Genomic DNA, 17,708 nt, shown 5'->3' with positions numbered 1-17,708 from the left:
TCCTGTTCCTCCTCCTGTCTCTCCTCCTGTTCCTCCCCCTGTTTCTCCTCCTGTCTCTCCTCCTGTGTCTCTCCTCCTGTCTCTCCTCCTGTTCCTCCTCCTGTCTCTCCTCCTGTCTCTCCTCCTGTGTCTCTCCTCCTGTCTCTCCTCCTGTTCCTCCTCCTGTCTCTCCTCCTGTTCCTCCCCCTGTCTCTCCTCCTGTGTCTCTCCTCCTGTCTCTCCTCCTGTTCCTCCTCCTGTCTCTCCTCCTGTCTCTCCTCCTGTGTCTCTCCTCCTGTCTCTCCTCCTGTTCCTCCTCCTGTCTCTCCTCCTGTTCCTCCCCCTGTTTCTCCTCCTGTCTCTCCTCCTGTGTCTCTCCTCCTGTCTCTCCTCCTGTTCCTCCTCCTGTCTCTCCTCCTGTGTCTCTCCTCCTGTCTCTACTCCTGTTCCTCCCCCTGTTTCTCCTCCTGTCTCTCCTCCTGTGTCTCTCCTCCTGTTTCTCCCCCTGTTCCTCCTCCTGTCTCTCCTCCTGTGTCTCTCCTCCTGTCTCTCCTCCTGTTCCTCCCCCTGTCTCTCCTCCTGTTCCTCCCCCTGTCTCTCCTCCTGTTCCTCCTCCTGTCTCTCCTCCTGTTCCTCCTCCTGTCTCTCCTCCTGTCCCTCCTCCTGTCTCTCCTCCTGTTCCTCCCCCTGTTTCTCCTCCTGTTCCTCCTCCTGTCTCTCCTCCTGTCCCTCCTCCTGTCTCTCCTCCTGTTCCTCCCCCTGTCTCTCCTCCTGTTCCTCCCCCTGTTTCTCCTCCTGTTCCTCCTCCTGTCTCTCCTCCTGTTCCTCCTCCTGTCTCTCCTCCTGTGTCTCTCCTCCTGTCTCTCCTCCTGTTCCTCCCCCTGTCTCTCCTCCTGTTCCTCCCCCTGTCTCTCCTCCTGTTCCTCCTCCTGTCTCTCCTCCTGTCTCTCCTCCTGTTCCTCCTCCTGTCTCTCCTCCTGTTCCTCCTCCTGTCTCTCCTCCTGTTCCTCCCCCTGTTTCTCCTCCTGTTCCTCCTCCTGTCTCTCCTCCTGTCTCTCCCCCTGTCTCTCCTCCTGTGTCTCTCCTCCTGTTCCTCCCCCTGTCTCTCCTCCTGTCTCTCCTCCTGTTCCTCCTCCTGTCTCTCCTCCTGTTCCTCCTCCTGTCTCTCCTCCTGTGTCTCTCCTCCTGTCTCTCCTCCTGTGTCTCTCCTCCTCCTGTCTCTTCTCCTGTTCCTCCCCCTGTTCCTCCTCCTGTGTCTCTCCTCCTGTCTCTCCTCCTGTTCCTCCTCCTGTCTCTCCTCCTGTTCCTCCCCCTGTTTCTCCTCCTGTCTCTCCTCCTGTGTCTCTCCTCCTGTCTCTCCTCCTGTTCCTCCTCCTGTCTCTCCTCCTGTCTCTCCTCCTGTGTCTCTCCTCCTGTCTCTCCTCCTGTTCCTCCTCCTGTCTCTCCTCCTGTTCCTCCCCCTGTCTCTCCTCCTGTGTCTCTCCTCCTGTCTCTCCTCCTGTTCCTCCTCCTGTCTCTCCTCCTGTCTCTCCTCCTGTGTCTCTCCTCCTGTCTCTCCTCCTGTTCCTCCTCCTGTCTCTCCTCCTGTTCCTCCTCCTGTCTCTCCTCCTGTTCCTCCCCCTGTTTCTCCTCCTGTCTCTCCTCCTGTGTCTCTCCTCCTGTCTCTCCTACTGTTCCTCCTCCTGTCTCTCCTCCTGTGTCTCTCCTCCTGTCTCTACTCCTGTTCCTCCCCCTGTTTCTCCTCCTGTCTCTCCTCCTGTGTCTCTCCTCCTGTTTCTCCCCCTGTTCCTCCTCCTGTCTCTCCTCCTGTGTCTCTCCTCCTGTCTCTCCTCCTGTTCCTCCCCCTGTCTCTCCTCCTGTTCCTCCCCCTGTCTCTCCTCCTGTTCCTCCTCCTGTCTCTCCTCCTGTTCCTCCTCCTGTCTCTCCTCCTGTCCCTCCTCCTGTCTCTCCTCCTGTTCCTCCCCCTGTTTCTCCTCCTGTTCCTCCTCCTGTCTCTCCTTCTGTCTCTCCTCCTGTCTCTCCTCCTGTTTCTCCCCCTGTTCCTCCTCCTGTCTCTCCTCCTGTGTCTCTCCTCCTGTCTCTCCTCCTGTTCCTCCCCCTGTCTCTCCTCCTGTTCCTCCCCCTGTCTCTCCTCCTGTTCCTCCTCCTGTCTCTCCTCCTGTCTCTCCTCCTGTTCCTCCTCCTGTCTCTCCTCCTGTTCCTCCTCCTGTCTCTCCTCCTGTTCCTCCCCCTGTTTCTCCTCCTGTTCCTCCTCCTGTCTCTCCTCCTGTCTCTCCCCCTGTCTCTCCTCCTGTGTCTCTCCTCCTGTTCCTCCCCCTGTCTCTCCTCCTGTCTCTCCTCCTGTTCCTCCTCCTGTCTCTCCTCCTGTTCCTCCTCCTGTCTCTCCTCCTGTGTCTCTCCTCCTGTCTCTCCTCCTGTTCCTCCCCCTGTTTCTCCTCCTGTAGCAGATCTCCTGCTGTCTCTTGAATCAGGAGCGTTGATTGACCAACTCCTCTCAGCTGTGCCTGGTTCACCTTCTCTGATCCTCCTGTCTCTCCTCCTGTGTCTCTCCTCCTGTCTCTCCTCCTGTTCCTCCTCCTGTCTCTCCTCCTGTCTCTCCTCCTGTGTCTCTCCTCCTGTCTCTCCTCCTGTTCCTCCTCCTGTCTCTCCTCCTGTTCCTCCCCCTGTTTCTCCTCCTGTCTCTCCTCCTGTGTCTCTCCTCCTGTCTCTCCTCCTGTTCCTCCTCCTGTCTCTCCTCCTGTGTCTCTCCTCCTGTCTCTACTCCTGTTCCTCCCCCTGTTTCTCCTCCTGTCTCTCCTCCTGTGTCTCTCCTCCTGTTTCTCCCCCTGTTCCTCCTCCTGTCTCTCCTCCTGTGTCTCTCCTCCTGTCTCTCCTCCTGTTCCTCCCCCTGTCTCTCCTCCTGTTCCTCCCCCTGTCTCTCCTCCTGTTCCTCCTCCTGTCTCTCCTCCTGTCTCTCCTCCTGTTCCTCCTCCTGTCTCTCCTCCTGTTCCTCCCCCTGTTTCTCCTCCTGTTCCTCCTCCTGTCTCTCCTCCTGTCTCTCCTCCTGTCTCTCCTCCTGTTTCTCCCCCTGTTCCTCCTCCTGTCTCTCCTCCTGTGTCTCTCCTCCTGTCTCTCCTCCTGTTCCTCCCCCTGTCTCTCCTCCTGTTCCTCCCCCTGTCTCTCCTCCTGTCTCTCCTCCTGTCTCTCCTCCTGTTCCTCCTCCTGTCTCTCCTCCTGTTCCTCCTCCTGTCTCTCCTCCTGTTCCTCCCCCTGTTTCTCCTCCTGTTCCTCCTCCTGTCTCTCCTCCTGTCTCTCCTCCTGTCTCTCCCCCTGTCTCTCCTCCTGTGTCTCTCCTCCTGTTCCTCCCCCTGTCTCTCCTTCTGTCTCTCCTCCTGTCTCTCCTCCTGTGTCTCTCCTCCTGTCTCTCCTCCTGTTTCTCCTCCTGTAGCAGATCTCCTGCTGTCTCTTGAATCAGGAGCGTTGATTGACCAACTCCTCTCAGCTGTGCCTGGTTCACCTTCTCTGATCCTCCTGTCTCTCCTCCTGTGTCTCTCCTCCTGTCTCTCCTCCTGTTCCTCCCCCTGTCTCTCCTCCTGTCTCTCCTCCTGTTCCTCCTCCTGTCTCTCCTCCTGTAGCAGATCTCCTGCTGTCTCTTGAATCAGGAGCGTTGATTGACCAACTCCTCTCAGCTGTGCCTGGTTCACCTTCTCTGATCCTCCTGTCTCTCCTCCTGTGTCTCTCCTCCTGTCTCTCCTCCTGTTCCTCCCCCTGTCTCTCCTCCTGTCTCTCCTCCTGTTCCTCCTCCTGTCTCTCCTCCTGTGTCTCCTCCTGTTCCTCCTCCTGTCTCTCCTCCTGTAGCAGATCTCCTGCTGTCTCTTGAATCAGGAGCGTTGATTGACCAACTCCTCTCAGCTGTGCCTGGTTCACCTTCTGTCTCTCCCCCTGTCTCTCCTCCTGTTTCTCCTCCTGTAGCAGATCTCCTGCTGTCTCTCCTGCTGTCTCTCCTCCTGTCTCTCCTCCTGTTCCTCCTCCTGTTCCTCCCCCTGTCTCTCCTCCTGTCTCTCCTCCTGTTCCTCCCCCTGTCTCTCCTCCTGTAGCAGATCTCCTGCTGTCTCTTGAATCAGGAGCGTTGATTGACCAACTCCTCTCAGCTGTGCCTGGTTCACCTTCTGTCTCTCCCCCTGTCTCTCCTCCTGTCTCTCCTCCTGTTCCTCCTCCTGTCTCTCCTCCTGTTCCTCCCCCTGTCTCTCCTCCTGTCTCTCCTCCTGTTCCTCCTCCTGTCTCTCCTCCTGTTCCTCCTCCTGTCTCTCCTCCTGTCTCTCCTCCTGTCTCTCCTCCTGTTCCTCCCCCTGTCTCTCCTCCTGTCTCTCCTCCTGTTCCTCCTCCTGTCTCTCCTCCTGTCTCTCCTCCTGTCTCTCCTCCTGTTCCTCCCCCTGTCTCTCCTCCTGTCTCTCCTCCTGTTCCTCCTCCTGTCTCTCCTCCTGTCTCTCCTCCTGTTCCTCCCCCTGTCTCTCCTCCTGTCTCTCCTCCTGTTCCTCCTCCTGTCTCTCCTCCTGTTCCTCCTCCTGTCTCTCCTCCTGTAGCAGATCTCCTGCTGTCTCTTGAATCAGGAGCGTTGATTGACCAACTCCTCTCAGCTGTGCCTGGTTCACCTTCTCTGATCCTCCTGAAACCTGGAGTCTGTAAAAGCTTCGCTCAGCTTGAACTTTGATTCTTGAACCTTTATTCTACAACATGATCGATTACAGGATCAAAGGCTGTGTGAAGTTCTTCCTGTATAAATGGAACTTCTGTGTGTTTTGCAGTAAAGAACAGAATAAGCTGAAGATCCTTTTTGTTTTCTTTGCCATGTTGTGCACAAACTATTAAAACTATGTGATTTCTCTCCAATAGCAGATTAGAGTTTGTCCCACATTTGATTTCTTTATGAACATAGTGTTTCGTCCGCCCGACACACACCAGTGGCACCACCTGATGCTCCAGTCAGAGGAGAGTGGGACTGAGACTCATGACAGTGAAAAGATTCTAAGAATTAGTTTTGTAATGTTTCCAGTTTGCTCCTGTTCCTGTCAGAGTGTGTCACTGTGACAGAATCCTGCAGATTGGTCCTGGAGATAAGTGATGGAACAGAACTACTCTGAAGGAAGTTCATCAAAACAACAGTTAACACTGGATTCCTCTTACATGTTGGATCAGCATCCTGAACTTCTGATGTCTCAGTGAGTTTGACCTTTAGATCATTATCAGGGACACACATGTAAGAACAAGGTTTAAAGGTTGGACTTGTTTTATGATCATGATGAATAAACAAAGTTTTCCTGGGTCAATCCATCAAAGCACCAGATCTTTGATTTATTCTAAGAGTTAAGAACACAACACGCAGCAAGTTGTGATCATCATGGGTTCTTCTGTGTGACCTCACTTCCTGTCACATGCTCTTCTTGCACAAACGAGCTAAATGGCTCCGTGAGTGGTGGTTACCCCCCCGAGGACGTTGACTGGACTCATGATAATATTCATGTTCCGTTCATTTGATTTAATAATCGTCCACACAGACGTAAGATGCTGTCAGACGAGAGGATGTGGTGTGTTAGGGTTAATTATTCTTTATGGTTACATCACATTGACATTTTTACCATCATCCCCTGAATGTTATTAATAAAATCCAGAAGCTTTAGAATAAATCAAGAATTGAATCATTTAAATCTGAGCTGAACCGTGGAGACACATTGATGAATATTTACTCAATGAATTGATTGAGTGTAAAAACTGAAGTGTTGGTGTTGACGTTACGATGGAAAGTGATTTTGAATATATTGAATATTGAACGAATAGAGACGAGAGCTGGGGACACAGATCCTGCACAGACGGGGGTCAAAGGTCAGACGGGGTCGTCATGGAGACGTCTGACCTCACAGACCTTTTACTCCGGTAACGTGTTCAACCCGTTGTGCGTGCGGCGTGCTCGCAGCTGCTCGCTCTCTGCGCCCGGCGGCCTCACGTGTCCTGGTTTCAGGCCTCGGCCGCGCTGACATAAATAAAACGCCTCGTGTCTTTCTCCCCCAGTTTGGAGGCAAGAGCATAAAAATCCCAATAACAACCATTTCAGATTGTGCGGTTCCTCCGGGACTCGCTCGGCTGCATCGCCCTGACAATACAGATGTTTGTGCGACTGCTTCATCTGACTCCTGCGAAAACACACACACACACACACACACTCAGCTGCCGGCGCTCGCACCAACACACACTCACTTGTTCTCTGCACGTCTCAGGCACCAACAAGGCTTTTTATGTTCCTGCATTAATGACACTCTACTCCTCTCATCGGTTGGCACAGCCCCCCCATCAAGAACAAGAGTTTAGAGAGAACGTTACAGAACAAGTGAATGAGGGACGAAGAACCTGTGGAACCTTCAGACGTTCTCTGAATCTTTAAAAACCTTCAACAGCCTCCAGGACTGATTCATGAGCGTCTGAAAGACAAGCAGCCTTTTAAACCTACTGAAGAACCTTTGGAACCTCCTCACGGACCCACTGGGCACAATCAAGAACCTCTGGAACATCCAGAAGATTCTAAGAACCCTCAAAGTTCTTCAAGGATCTCCAGATCTTCCCAATCAGTGCACAAACCATTATAAAGAACCGCAAAGATTGAAAGAACATCACCTGAAACCACCTCGACTTCCCAGTCGACACCTGAAGAGAACCCTTCGATCCTTTCTGAGAACCTTTAGAACCTCCTCCTGGAACCATTGAGCAAGAACCTCAGGAACATCCAAAGAACTCTCTAAATTACTCATGGTTCTTCAAAACTTCCTCATGAATTCACAAAACTTTTGAAGGAACTTCTCCATCTCTTAAAAGACCAAAGGAACTTCACAGAGAACCACGACCACCTTGTAGTCGACACCTCAAGGACGAGGACCCTCAGAAACTCACAAGAACCTTTAGAAAGTCCTAAGAACCTCCGTAAGGACCCTTGAAATCTGCTCCTGTCCTCTTAACACCTCAGTAACCTCATGAAGAATGTCTTGAACCTTTGAAACCTTTTGAGAGAACCACTGTGATGTGAGTCCATCCCACCTCCTGAGCTTCCCGATACGTTCCCATAACGTCTCAAACATCTGTTCGCAGAACCTCCTGGAGAACATTTGGATTTCTGGAACGTCTCAAAGCAGCGAACAAGAACATTTGTAATCTGAATCCGTCAAAACCTCCTTAACAACGTGAAAACTGTCAGACCTCTGCTGGAACTTCCCCGAAATATCTTTGAATCTCCTAAAGAAGCGTGAAATGTGTGGAACAGCTGCTGAAACCTCATCAAAACCTCTGGAAAATCCCTCTCAGACCTCTCAAGGCCCGAAGCTGCTTCAGGAACCCGAGGATCCGTCTCACACACATTTGCAGCTTCCAGCAAACCACCAACAACCCAACACAAGTTCCCACAGCGTAAACCAGTGGAGACCAGACGGCCCCTGACGGACCCACATTCAACCAGTCGGAGCTGTCGCACAAACCAGGACCACAGCGCCGCCCAGTGGCCGGGGGCGAGAGTTCGAAGAGCAGGAGACCTTCAAAATAAAAGAGTTCAAACTGTTTTATTAGTATAAAAAGTTTAATAGTGAAGAAACAAAACAAATAACTCTTGAAATTGTCCTTTATTGTTATTTCTGCCTTGTTTCGTACAGTTTCTTTGATTTACATTGAAATGTTTCCCTCTTTATTCTCGTTTTCTCTTTATAATCTCTGGGATTTCATCTTTAAAGTTAATAGAATAAATCTGAACGTTCCACACACAGACGATGATAATGACCCCCCCCCCCCCCACTACTTCAAGAGAGGGAAGAAGAACAACTGTATTTACAACGGGATCCTTTATTCATTTGAGCATCAGTCAGGCTGAATAATGTCAATAATAATAATTATACATTTAAACCAGATTATCATGCAGGTAATCTGATTCCTCATCTTTTATTATTTTCTTCATTTTCTCTCTTTCTATGATTCTACTTTACTTCAGTCTCAGATGATGAGTTACATTAAATATTAAAAAGATTAGAAAGTTGAATCAGTTTGTTTCAGTTCATCAAACTGTCATCAAGACACTTTTCTCTATATATTTACACATAAATACAAATGTAATACGTTTTTAGAGTTATGTTCAAATATTAATGAGGGTTTAAAGTTTAAAGACAATTTTACTGCAAAATCATTTCTACGTCAATATTTTTCATATTGTCTGTAAACAGAACACACAGGAAACCACCAGGGGCCCCGAACTGAGCCGGGGCCCCAGAGAAGGGTCACTCTCTGGGGCCCCGAACTGAGCCGGGGCCCCTGAGAAGGGTCCTTCTGTGAGAACCCTGAACTTCTACCATCGTCTGTAACAGACTGTAACGGCTCCATCGTCAGAACTCAGGTCGGGCCCCTGAGCTCCCTTCAGCCCGGGGCCCCCAAAGTCCCTTGAACCGCTCCTGCTGAACGATTCTATTCATTTTTCTACAAACATCATTTGAATCTGTTGAAATGATTTTTTGCTCAGTTGAAATACTTGAATCCTAAACTTGAAATACATGATTATTATCGTTTAACATTTATCACGATTTGATCTGGAGGAAACTTTTGTGGATTTCATGAATCATCTTCTTCATCCTCCAGATCCCGACACGCATGAGAAGACACATGGAGAAGAACCACTGACAGCTGCTGTAGGTCTGTGACGTCGACTCCAGACTGTGATTTACATTCAGTTTGTAAAGATCCGGCTCAGGTCATCGACACGTGAACACTGGGACGCTGATCCTGAACCTGTCCTTACAGTTTAGATCCTCATCAACATTCACTTCCTGTCAAATCCACGTCCGCGTCTACAAACCTTTCAGGAAGTCTGCACCAATCTCTGACTCAGTTCTACTTGGAAAACCTCATCGTCCTCAACTTCCTCCTCGCTCCCGCCCTCAAATATGGCGGTCATGGGGGCGGCGAAGAGGCGGCAGCGAGCGGCGAAGCGCCGGCTGCTGGAGCAGGGAGGGGTGAGGGAGCGAGGTCGCGAGGAGGAGAGGAAGGAAGAGGAAGAGGAGGAGGTGAAGAGGAGGGGATTGTGTCTCAAACAAAACGTCACAGACAAGTTCGTGCACGGAGACGTGAGAGACGCCATGTCAACGTCATGTGTGTCGGAGGCGTGTGACGAGTTTGTGGGGTTACTTCGGGGTTGGCGTGGTGTTTGTGGCAGTGCCGGCGCCCCCTGGTGGTCAGTACCAGTGGCAGGAGAAGCAACTTTGCGAAGCCGCTCGACAGCAGAGATTCGTGAAGATGAATCAGAACGACTACCTTTCCTCAGTAAGAGCGCCTTGAAGCTCTCGCTTCTCGTCGACCTTTGACCTCTAGATGCTGCAGGTCGGGGGGAGAGGTCAGTGGGGGTCACCGGGGGGGAGGAGGAGGAGGAGTAATGTGTGTCGTCCTCTGAATCTCTTCTTCCAAACATCTTCCTCTTGGACCTGAGACAAACAGAAAAACATCATGAATGTTCTCAGTTCATGAACGTGCTGCGTCAGCTCTTTTCTTTCAGGCCTCAAGGTTCCACGGTGATAAGTGGTTTTACTTTGAACTTCTCCAAGAAGCTGCTCTTCTCTGTGAGTCCAGGACTGTGGTCGTCACGGAGCTACAGAGCAAAGGGAAACACTCGATGGAAACCTTGAAGAAGACAGAAGGTCACTAGAGGAAACTCACCCAGGAGAGTTCAGGAAGGAAACGAGAGGTTTCTCTTTGTGGGACAAACAAACAGGTTCTAGTTGTAGAAGAAGCTAATGAGGACAACTGGGTGCTAATTACTGAACCACGGTCACCACCTTCACTCCATCAACTACACCTTCACTGACCAATCACATCTTTACCTGCAGCCAAACCCCGCCCACCAGGCCTTCATGCTGTGCCTTCCCATAATGCACTGCTCCCCAGCGGCAGAGGGAGAATCAGCAGATTGGTGAGAACATGGTGGACACGCTGGTAGATGAACAGTGTGATGAACAGAGCGTTTTCCTACCTGTGGATGACGGTGAACAGATCCTCGGTGGTTCGTGGTCGACCAGAGACGAACATCTGATCTGCTGAAACACTCACGAACAAATCAGCTGCACAGAAAAACAAAGATGGACGTTCATTTAAACTTCTACTTCTCTGTTGATTGACTTTTTCTTGAATGTAAATAAAGTGATCTCACCGTCCTGAGGTCGTCCGTCCTCCTTCGTCAACTCTGGTTCCTGAATCAGGAGGTCTGGAAGCCACAGCTCCCCCTGCAGGCTGTCACAGGACAGTGCGCTACTGAGGGAGTACCTGCTCTGACCAATCAGAGCACAGGACACTTTCTCCCTTGTTTGTATTTTTCCCTCTCTCATCACATCTTCATCTCCAGATGAGGATGAAGATGATGATGAGGATGAAGACGATGAGGGGGACGGCTCCCTTGTTGATGACATCATAAGCAGTTGCCCGCCTGTCCTCCTTCTCCTCTTCTTCATTACTTTTTTCTTCGTGGAGGACGCCATCATCATCGTTGTCTTCATCACTCTCTCCTCCACCTTGTGATCCTGCTCTTCATCTTCAGCCAGCGACGACCTCATCATCCTCTTGTGAACGGTTTTCTCGTCCTTATCAAGTCTCGTCCTCGTGACCCAAGCACAACAAGGGTCTGTTGCTCCGGTCTGGGTCGGAGGTCCTGACGACTCCATGATTCTCCAGGTCCCTGAGGTACCACAGTCCTCCAAAGTCCCCACGGTCCCATTGAGCGTGTTTCTAGAGCCACTGGTGCCGATAACCCCCGTTGGGCTGGAGCTCTGGGTCCATGACGTCCCAGTGACATCCAGAGCGCCACAGGCCTCAGAGGCTCCTTCAGACGCCTCCTTCATATTCTGAGATGCACAAAGTGGTTTTGTTCTGGAAGACGTCGATGAAACATCTGGCTTCTCGTGTAGAACCGGTGGTTCCTGCCTCGGAGGGGAGTGGTCAGGTGAGCCTGCAGTGATGTCACCAGCAGCTGCGTTTGTTGTATGTGTCAACGATTTGTCAGGAGTTGTTCCGTCAGCTGTTGTGTGTTTTGGTGAAGATGCACCAATAGGAAGCTGCTGTTGTTGTTTATCGAGCCCAGAATAGGACGAGGTGATTTGTCCACCTGGTCCTCGTCGGGCTTCAGGAGACGCCATGACACCCAGAATGCAAAGGTCAGGCTTCTTCGGCAGCAACGGCTTCTCCGGGGACCGGAGCTCCTGTGGGCTTCGTATCGTTAAGACGTTATTTCTCAGTTGTAAATCACGAAGTTCTGAGGAATCTCCATCAGCTGCTCTGTGGTTCAACACGTCTGAATCATTCCAGACGACATCTTTTCTCTCTGACGTTCTGTTTCCTGTGGGAGACGGAGAACGAGAAGAAGAATCTTCAATGTTTCCTTGTTTCTCTCCAGGCTCAGTTAGCTTAGCATCAGTTGGACGTTGGGTAATTGAGTCGATGGGGTTTTTGTTGGTACCCTGAGACATCTTGACCCAGGGAATATCAGGACTGGGGACTTGATTGTTAGTTAGCGTAGCGTACAGGTCTGAATCGCTCCTCTCATTGGTCAGGACGTCTTGAGCAGTGGTCGCCTGAGGTCCAGAGCTTCTCTGATTGGCTGCTGTGCTACAAACAAAACGTTGTGAGTTGTTGAGTGTAATCGTCTCAGTTTTTGTTTGGTTGCAGTTATCGTGATCTGATTGAGTGTTCGCTTGGCTAGGAGTGCTAGCATTAGCCATTAATGCACTGGGTGTTTTAGCATCATTGCTAGCAAGATAATAGACAGCATTTTGTGGTGCATTCTCAGCTAGCTTAACATCAGCATACGCCAGGCTAGCAAGATTAGCATGAGCTGTAAAGTCTTTAGTTGTTTTGTCTTCATTACCTCGAAGGTTATAACCAGTGTTTTGTGATCCGTTCTCAGCTAGCTTCACATCAGTGCTAGCTAAGTTAACATTGGCTAGCACAGACCTGTCTAGTGGAGGTTCTTTGCTTGGTTGGTTAGCATGAGACCTGTTAGCATTGGCTAGCACAGTGCTACTGAGCAAGGCTTCCTGGGTCCTGACGGAGCGAAGCTTGACCCCCTGCAGAGCCTGGGCGGTGACCAGGGGACAAGTGGGTGTGGCCACGTTGACACGACGGTTCTGAGACCTGATAAGTGTTGTTGGGGGGAGGGGGGTCACAGGGGCTGTGGGAAGAGGAGGAGGTGGGGGAGGTGGGGGACAAGATGGAGGAGAGAAGTTTGGTGACGATGACGTGAACACAAGAGCTTGATGAGGCGTCTGCCGGACAACGTAGGAGTAGGGCGGGGGGGGAGGACGGGAGGAAAGAGGAAGAGGAGGAGGAGGAGGAGGGGGAGGAAGAGATGAAGGTGGAGGAGGAGGAGCAGGTAGGGAGTGATAGAGAGGAGAAGAATGACGAATCGGGGAGAAGACGAGAGAAGGTGAAAGAGAGGAGGAATCTGGGAGAGGAGGAGGAGGAGGGGGAGGAGGGAGGAGAAGATGTTTGGTAGACGACTCAGAGGAAGTGTAGGAAGAGAGGGAGGAAGTGGAAGAAAAGGAGGAGGAGAGGGAGGAAATGAGCGACGACTTCCTCTCCGGTACGGGAGGTTTTGACTTTCCTTCCTTCCTGGTCAGCGAGAAGACGGCGGGGGGGAAGAAGGAGGAGGGGGAGGTCGGGGGGAGGGAAAAGGCTCCAGGACTCGCTGTGAGAGGGGAGGAGGGGGAGAGGGGGGAGGACACAGGTGTGCCAGGTATGGGGGTGTTCGACTGGCTGGAGTATCCACTAGAGGGCGACGCGAGGCGCTGCAGACCAGAAGGAGCAACTGTTTGAGGGTTGAGAGTAAATCTAAGCCCCTCCTCCTCCGAGCCTGGAGACCCGGGGGTGAGGACGTGGGCGGCGGGGGGGCTGGGGGGAGGGGAGTCGGCAGAGTTCGCTGTCTGGAGGTTTAAAGGTTCAAAGGTCGTGACCGTCCCGCAGCTCAGACCGCTCTGACGTCTTCTGGTGTGAGTCCGGGGAACCCAGGGGTCGTGGAAGCTCTTTGGGGACGAGGTGGGCGTCCTCTGGGGGGCGTGCTCCGGGCTCTGGGGACCGCACTGCTGGCGAGGACTGGACAAGGAGCGGGAGGATTTACTACGACACGGCCGGCGCCGCAGGGAGTCATAACGAAATGGCGGGGGAGGCGGGAGCTTGGACTTGCGGAGGGAGATGCTGCGGGTGATGGAGCGAGAGTTGGAGGAGGAAGTGCTGGACCTTCTTTTCTCGCAGTTTAACAGCGGCGAGGACGTTGTTCTCTCTGAACACGCTGGAGACGAGCGACCAGAGGAGAGGAGGGGGTCACAGCTCCAACCTTCCCCAGAAACACATCTCGTCTCCTGGCTGACGTCGGCCCACTCGTCCCCGGTCTGACCACTGAGGAGGCTGGAGCTGGGGGAGAGCGGCTGGTAGCTCCATCGGTTCCCCCTGTACGAACCACCATCACAGGAGGAGTGTGGGTCGCCCTGCTCGTCCAGAGCCAAGTAACTGAACTCAGAGTTTGTAATGGAGGAGGAGGAGAGGTAGTGGGAGGAGGAAGGAGAGACATGAGGAGCCTCGTTCAGCGGCTCGGCGCTGGGGTAAGACCACTCTGGGGCCAGGGGATGGCTGGGAGAGCTGGGAAGAGAGGAGGAGACGGGGGAGGAGGTGGACAGTGGGACGACTCTGGCTGGGGGGTCAAAGGGCAGCAGAGGCTGCTGGTCGCTGGGGAAACCCTGTAGATCCTGTGACGGCAGAAAGAAAAATAATCAGAGTTTTTGGTTTCGATGTTTTTAGATGTGTGAATAATTTCTGCTAAACTGACCTGGCAGCAAGACGAGGAGGCACTGAGCGTCCTGCAGGAGGCGCTGTTACAGCTGGCCTCGGAGCTCAGAGAGGAGTTGGTTGCCAGACTGGGGAGAGGCCCTGGTGAGGGGGAGGAGGTGAGGGAGGCCATGAGGCTGGACAACCCCGCTCCTCTCGGGGCCCGGATCCTTCGCACTGTTGAATCCTTCCTGATTTCCTCCAGCTCCTCCTCCTGCTCGTGGGCGGAGCCACAGGAGGACGCAGAGGGAGAGAGCTGACCAGGGAGATCAGAGGACGCCAAAGACGAGTCTGGAGACAGAAGGACGAACTCAGACTTTCATTGATGGAATGATTGACAGCAGATGTGATGCAGGAGTGAGAGGGTGGAGCTTATACCCAGGTTATTGCTGACATCATCAGGTATCCCTGTCGCAGACTTGCGGCGGCTCAGGCTTCGGGGTCGGTGGGATAACGAGTCGCAGTTGGAGACGGTTCGTCGAAAACTGGCCTGACGATCAAAACTCTCACCTAAAGAAGGAAAGAAGAACGTTATCGTCTCACCTTTGGGAGGAGGTGTCAGAGAGTCTGGACCTCCCTCCTCTACCTGTTATATTAATGGCCACGATATCAGCGGGAATGGCGTCCGCCTGCTGCCTCATCCTCTCCTCCGGCGTCGGAAGCCGAGAGGACGCTTCCATCTCGAAATAGGTTGTGGGCTCGTGGTCGGGGGAGAAGACGTCCCAGCGAGAGGTGACGGGGTTCAGGACCAGCGGGGTCAGAGGTCGAGTGTTGTTCAGGATCAACCTCTCGTCTTCTTCTGATGACGTCGACGACTGAAAACAAAACAACGAGCTTTAACATTCACGACTGTTCAACCAGTCACGAGTCACGTACATAACTAACGACGTCGGGTTTAATGAGGTTAATGAGGTTAATGTAACCCGGCTGGTTTCTGGTTCTGTTCAATTAGCATCTCATTAAACCAGAGTCTAGTTGGACTCAGGTTAACTGAACCTGGTAAAGTCTGGTTTAACCCCAATGGAGCCGATGGTAGAGTTTAACTTAGTAGAATCTACTGACGTGTGTTCAGGGGGGAGGAGGAGAAAACTAGATTAGTCTAAACTAAACTAGTCTAAACTAAACTAGTCTAGTTTGACCCGAGTTTACCTTTCTCCTCCGAACTGAAAACCTGAAACAAACTGAAAAACAAGACTGAGAGAGGAAGTCCAAGAATCTGGATCTCTGAGGAGAGAGGAGAGGAGAGAGGAGGAGAAGAGAGAGAGGAGGTGAAGAGAGAGGAAAGAGGAGGTGAGGAGAGGAGAGGAGAGGAGAGAGGAGGAGAGGAGAAGAGAGAGGAAAGAGGAGAGAGGAGAGAGGAGAGGAGGTGAGGAGGTGAGGAGGTGAGGAGAGGAGAGGAGAGAGGAGGAGAGAGGAGGAGAAGAGAGGAGAGGAGAGGAGAGGAGAGGAGGTGAGGAGAGGAGGAGATAAAGATGAGGAACAGAAGATAAATCAAAGTGAATCATGTGACACTTTATAAATGAATAAATGTGTCATTATCCCAGTTTGACCAGCAGGTGGCAGTAAAATATACCAAGTCTCCACTGTTGCCTGATAATAATAATATGAATAATATTAATATTAATATGAATAATCATTCATATTCATGAGTTAACAGCAGATTTGTGTGCATGTGTGTGTAGGTGTGTGTGTGTGTGTGTGTGTGTGTGTGTGTGTAGGTGTGTGTGTGTAGGTGTGTGCGTGTAGGTGTGTGTGTGTGTGTGTGTAGGTGTGTGTGTGTGTGTGTGTGTGTGTGTGTGTGTGTGTAGGTGTGTGTGTGTGTGTGTGTGTGTGCGTGTCACTAACCATCTTCCTGCTTTTGTCCTTCCACCCTCGGCGCCTGCTGCCCTCTGATTGGTCCAGGCCAGCAGAGGACGGAGGGGAGGCGGGGCTCTGCTGGCGGCAGTGTGAGCTGGCGTGTCCACTGTAGCCATGCTGAGTCAGCCTGTTACACACTACACACACACAGACACACACAGACACACACAGTCAGACACACATTAAAGAGAACAGATGGGAAAGATCATCATATGATCAATAATCAATAAGAGTTTATCAATCAATCAACATTACATGTAAAGTATCACAGTGAAGAAATAAAAACATAAAATCTATGAATCAGGTTTAAGATAAAGATGCTGACTCTCAATCCATCAATCCATCAATCAATCCATCAATCAATCAATCCATCAATCAATCAATCAATCAATCCATCAATCCATCAATCAATCAATCCACAATGAAATGATATCAGAGCAGATGAAAGCAGCAGCTTGTGGAGGAGGTGACATGTGACACTGCAGCGGCTGTGATGCAGTCTGCAGCAGAGTGTGTGTGTGTGTGTGTGTGTGTGTGTGTGTGTGTGTGTGTGTGTGTGGTTGTTTGTGTGTGTGTGTGTGTGTGTGTGTGTGTGTGTGTGGTTGTGAGTGTGTGTGTGTGTGTGGTTGTGAGTGTGTGTGTGTGTGTGGTTGTGAGTGTGTGTGTGTGTGTGGTTGTGAGTGTGTGTGTGGCTCGTCCTCAGTATTAAACAAAGAGATCAGTCGATTAAACAACTAATCAATAATGTTTTAATTTCTAATAATGACAGGAAGCAGTCGACCTTTGACCTCTCACCTCGCAGGTCGTCCACGCTGCCCGAGCGTCTCTTCCCCGGGATGAAGACCAGACCCTGCTGAGGCTTCTGGGTAGTGTAGTGAACCGACCACTTACTGTCCCTGTCCCCTGCTGCAGAGACACAAACACAGTTCAGACACACACACACAGTGATGATTGGTGGTGCAGCACTCCTCCTCAAGGTGACCTCAGACCCACACAGTTCCAGAGGCTTTTATTGTGAAGGAGCAGCACCACTATTGTCACCATTTTCTCCTGCATGTTGCCTTGCTACCTGTTTTATTTTGAAACCCACAGTTCCCTTGTTTCCTTCACTTCCTGATCGTCACCTGTCCTGACGTGTCACACCCGTGTCTCCTCACTCAACATCAGTTTGATCCTTTTTGTGAACTGAACTTTAGAATTAGAGATTTTCAGCCTGATCCTGTGTCGGACATTAGGAGGAGCTGACATTGGGTGAGAGGCGGAGTTTAACCTGGAGAGCCAGCGAATCACAGGGACCAACAACCATTCAAGTCTCCAATGGAGCGGACTGAGTTCTGTTGGACCCACAGAACCTTCTGAAGCTCAAATGAAACCTGAAGAGTCAGAAACGAGAACGTGGGACGGAGGTCGAGATGCTTCTGTGACGACTTCAAGGTCACAGAACCCAAAAGATTTGGCTGAACTTTGTCTCCAGAAGAATCTCAAGCTCCTCAAATGGTCCCAGGGTTCTAGAGAAGCCACAGAAGATCCTGCAGGAGAGCCAAGTGGGTTTTCAGGAGATCCCCAGGTGGGTTCTCGGAGTCCTGGAGCTGTCATGAGAAGTACCAGACATAAATAGTCCCAGAGGAAGTTCCAGGTATAGTTGAAGAGACTCCTTGTGGAGACCACCAGGTGTGGAAGGGGTTATCCAGGTCTAAGTATCTGGAGCCCTTCAGCTGGTTCCATGTCTCTATGTTGAGTACCTTACTTGGGTCTTTGAGAAGGTCTCCAAGGTCCTTGGGAAGGCTCCAGGCTTCAGTGAGGAGGTCCCAGAGGAGCTTGAGGGGGTTCTATGACTTCTTTATTAGGTACATGGAGTCCTTCAGCTGGTTCCAAGTATCCTTGTTTGGTACCGGAGAGGAAAACGTTTCTTGAGAAGGTTCCTTGAGTCCTGAGGTCTTTGAGGTGGGTGAACGTCTCCTTGAGGAAATTAACGGACTGTTGCTATGGTTACCTACTGTTTAAAACACCTTAAG

General features: G+C 51.5%; 1 protein-coding gene across 1 annotated transcript in view; it reads right to left on the bottom strand.

Moving 5' to 3' along the window:
- Positions 1-8,762: 8,762 nt before the first annotated feature.
- Positions 8,763-17,708, bottom strand: part of nhsl1a (NHS-like 1a) — an 11,930-nt gene continuing 2,984 nt past the window's right edge. Inside the window, exons 2-10 of the mRNA XM_034614414.1 lie at positions 16,489-16,599; positions 15,682-15,830; positions 14,423-14,651; positions 14,215-14,346; positions 13,837-14,127; positions 12,468-13,762; positions 10,178-12,347; positions 10,001-10,088; positions 8,763-9,455 (exon numbers count right to left, since the gene is read on the bottom strand). Coding sequence (XP_034470305.1) covers positions 8,837-9,455; positions 10,001-10,088; positions 10,178-12,347; positions 12,468-13,762; positions 13,837-14,127; positions 14,215-14,346; positions 14,423-14,651; positions 15,682-15,830; positions 16,489-16,599 — 5,084 coding nt within the window. The 3' untranslated portion in view covers positions 8,763-8,836. The remainder of the gene's footprint in view (positions 9,456-10,000; positions 10,089-10,177; positions 12,348-12,467; positions 13,763-13,836; positions 14,128-14,214; positions 14,347-14,422; positions 14,652-15,681; positions 15,831-16,488; positions 16,600-17,708) is intronic.

This window comes from Hippoglossus hippoglossus, chromosome 2, assembly GCF_009819705.1.
Source record: "Hippoglossus hippoglossus isolate fHipHip1 chromosome 2, fHipHip1.pri, whole genome shotgun sequence".
Lineage (NCBI taxonomy): Eukaryota > Metazoa > Chordata > Actinopteri > Pleuronectiformes > Pleuronectidae > Hippoglossus > Hippoglossus hippoglossus.
This window is presented reverse-complemented; position numbering and strand designations above follow the sequence as displayed.